This window comes from Myotis davidii, unplaced genomic scaffold (assembly GCF_000327345.1).
Source record: "Myotis davidii unplaced genomic scaffold, ASM32734v1 scaffold665, whole genome shotgun sequence".
Taxonomy (NCBI): domain Eukaryota; kingdom Metazoa; phylum Chordata; class Mammalia; order Chiroptera; family Vespertilionidae; genus Myotis; species Myotis davidii.
This window is the reverse complement of record NW_006296410.1, coordinates 106,985-110,229: the sequence shown is the minus strand read 5'-3', so window position 1 is coordinate 110,229 and position 3,245 is coordinate 106,985. Positions and strand designations below refer to the sequence as shown.

Here is a 3,245-nt window from a genome sequence, read left to right as displayed (position 1 = left end):
GCCCGCCGCCCAGTGGCCACCACGGGGGCCTCGGGGGACGAGGAGGAGAGCGACCAGGAGGACTTTGTGCGGCGCCATGGGCTGGGCTCCCACAAGTACACGCTGGATGTGGAGCTCTCAGGTACCCGCTCCTGCTGCTCGGAGCTCCCTCGTGGCCGCAGCCCAGGTGGCTGCCCGAACCAGGCCTCTGGCCAGGGCCCTCGGGCACTCTGACAGCCCAGACGCGTTGGGGCTGAGAGCAGGGTTCAGCCCCAGGGCGGGGTTAGGCTGTGCGTCCAAGGCCTGCCCTGCGCCCTCGTGGTGGCTGTGGTTGCTGCCCAGTCCATCGGGGTCACAGGGTGGCCGCTGGGCCTGGGAGGAAAACGAGATGGAGAAGCTGCTTCTCGCTGTATCTGCAAAGATACAGGTGGTGCCCCCAGAGTCCACGGGGCCCTGGTGTCCCAGCCTCACGGCTTCACCCCGATTCCCCCCCTTCCGCCGAGCTTCCTCATTGCCCCGACGTCCGCCCTCGTGGGTGTGAGTGGGGTTGGCCTTCAGATGTGTTCTTGGGAGGAGGGCAGCCCTGCTGGAGCCGCAGGACGTCCTCACACGCACGCCCTCACTCAGAGCCTGGCGAGCCCCAAGGAACTGCCCACCTGTGCCCGGGGGCAGGGAGCTGGCAGTGGGTGGGAGGTGGGGGTGGCAGCTGGACTGGCTGGGCACAGGGAGGAGCCGGCCTTCACCCTGAGGCAGTGGGGGCGGCGGTGGATGGCCGGGCCTGTCTGTCTGTGGGAAGCCGTAGAGGTCTCGGGTCCAGGGGAAGGAGCATCAGGTCAGGCTGACCTGGTCTTTGCCAAAATCGTGAAGCAGCAGATTTGGGCGTCAGTTTGGGGTCCCAGGGGATCTGTGATGGAAGTGGGATGGGCGGAAGTGCTGGTGACCTGCCCGGGGCCCTGGTCCCTCTGGTGACCCCTGTTCCCCCTGCAGGCAGCCTCAGGGTGCAGGAGGACGAGGACAATTGCGCTGTCATCCAGTCGGCCCGGGACGCGCTCAAGCTCATCCAGAACAAGTTCCTACCGGCTGTGCGCACCTGGGTCCAGGTGAGGCTGCGCCTGGGTCGTGCCTGCGGGGAGTGCGGGGAGGGTGCCCAGCCTGCCGGGTGACGCCCCCTTGCTGGCAGCTGTTCACCCGCGCAGGTGCACGTGGCCAGCACTTGGAGGCCGCCATCGACTTGAAGGCTGAGCTGGAAACCGCCCTGCGGAGATCCCAGGAGCTGGACATTGAGCCCGAGGGGCCTCGCCGGAGGGAGGTGAGTGGGGTGAGGGCTGGTGGGGCGGCAAAGTCTCTGGCCCTAGCTCAGCCCTCTGAGCAGAGAGGCTGGGCTCTGGTGCCTTCCGGTTCCTTCCTCACCAGGCCCTGGAGTTGAGGATGAGGAGGTAGAGGGGCTGGGACAGGGAGTGCCCAGTCCCTGGGGTGGAGGCCTGTGACTTCCAGGTGAGTTTCTGAGCAGTCGGGCCTTGACTTTGTGGAGTGTGCAGCTCCCTGGGACCAGCAGAGGGCGATCTTGTCTTCAAGGAAAACGAGGCTGTCAGGCCGCTCACAGCAGCCGGTGCAGGGCTGCAGGGAGCCTGGCGGCTGTTGGTGTGTCTGTGAGCTCATGAGTTGCTTGCAGAAGCCCTGTCGGCACCTCCACCACCTCCGAGCTCAGAGACTCGCACCTCTCACTGGCAGGGGCCAGCAAGCTGCCCCGGCGTCTGCGGGTGCTGTGTGGGTGGGAGGGTCAGTGTCCACCCTGGTCGTCAGTGGGGCAGCTCCAGGCTGCTCGTGGCAGGAGCGGCTAGGGGAGTGGGAAGCCATTGGTCGAGGAGATGCCACTGCCCGTTCTGAAGGCTGGAGGGCCTGGTCTGGCGCGGGGCTGACCGGGGGCTGGGTGTGTCCACGGACGCAGGATGACAGGGTAAACCGAGGCGGGCGCTGTGCGTGCTGCGCGGGGCGGTGCGGGCCAGGGCCTGATGGAGTGCGGGGAGCAGGCGGGAGGCGCGTCTCTGCCTCGTCCCTGCCTGTCAGGAAGGAGCGGGCGGCGGAGACGAGGCGGCTCCAGGGGCTGATGCAGAGGCTGCCTCATTCCTTGGAGACAGCTCATTCCCGGGCTGCAGATGGAGCGATTGGGCCAGCCTGAGTGGCAGCGCCCGGCTCAGGTGGCGCCGTTCCCAGAATAGACGCCGCGGTATCTGTGCATCTGCTCCCGTTCTGTTCAGCGCAGGGCGGCCGCCTGCGGGCTGGTAGTTAGGAATTAGGATCGCATTGTTCTAGGCTGGTTTTCCTGCAAGATGCCTGGGGTTAAATCCCTGGCCTCAGTGCCTCCCCACTTAGCCCGGGCCTGGCTGAGTGGGGTGCTGGTTCAGTAAGTGACCTAACATCTGAGAACTGGTCACTGTGTGAGAGGGTCCCCGGTCCCAGCGACCCCCGAGCTCCAGACACGGGAGGGGAGCCTGGCTCTCTAAGGTCCGGCCGCGGGGCCTCTCCCCCCGCAGCTGCACTGGGGGGCGGAGGGGGGGTCTTTTTCTTTTGATTTCCTGTTTCTGTCCTCGTAGCCACTGGTTCCTACATACTGTTTTCCTTTTGATGTAGATGTTCTGTCTTTAGGAAATATTTAAGCCGGTTTAAATGGGTCTAACGGTACTTTATAGAGGCCTCGCCGCCTGCGCTGGGGAACGGCTGGGATAAATCTCGCCCCGATCGATAGGCAGCAGCCCTGGGAGATTTAGTCTCCAGCCGGCAGCTCGGCAGCGGCACGATCACGGGCTGCATCTGTTACGCTGATAAACATTCTCTGGAAACTTTTAATTATGGAGCTAAGATCACCAATTCCTTAGTGTTGTGTAATTAACAAAATAGTAATTTCCCCTCACCAATAAGTCAGAAAAAAATAATTTTAAGTGTCGGTCTATTTAAACTCCCCGCAGTGGGGGTTTAAAATAACATTGGCTTACGTGTGTAAGTGGCTGAAGCCCACACGCGCCCTGTTCCCACCATCGCCAGGCTCTGACAGCTGCGTGGTCTAATGGCGGTCCTCCGCTCAGCCACGTGAGGGCTCCTGGGTCTGGGCCGCTGTGGAGTGAGGCCTGGCCTCCTGTAGGTGAAAAGGACAGAGCAGGAAACGCAGGGAATGAAATGTTGGACGCGTCAGGCTCCCAGAGAGGCAGAGGAACTAAATCAGTGACGTGGGGACCTTGGACTCGGCAGGGCCAGTAAATTCCTGTGAC

General features: G+C 63.3%; 1 protein-coding gene across 1 annotated transcript in view; it reads left to right on the top strand.

Moving 5' to 3' along the window:
- Positions 1-3,245, top strand: part of UVSSA (UV stimulated scaffold protein A) — a 16,776-nt gene that overhangs the window by 2,955 nt on the left and 10,576 nt on the right. The window contains exons 5-7 of the mRNA XM_015568925.1: positions 2-121; positions 967-1,079; positions 1,160-1,288. Of these exons, the coding sequence (XP_015424411.1) occupies positions 2-121; positions 967-1,079; positions 1,160-1,288 (362 nt within the window). The remainder of the gene's footprint in view (position 1; positions 122-966; positions 1,080-1,159; positions 1,289-3,245) is intronic.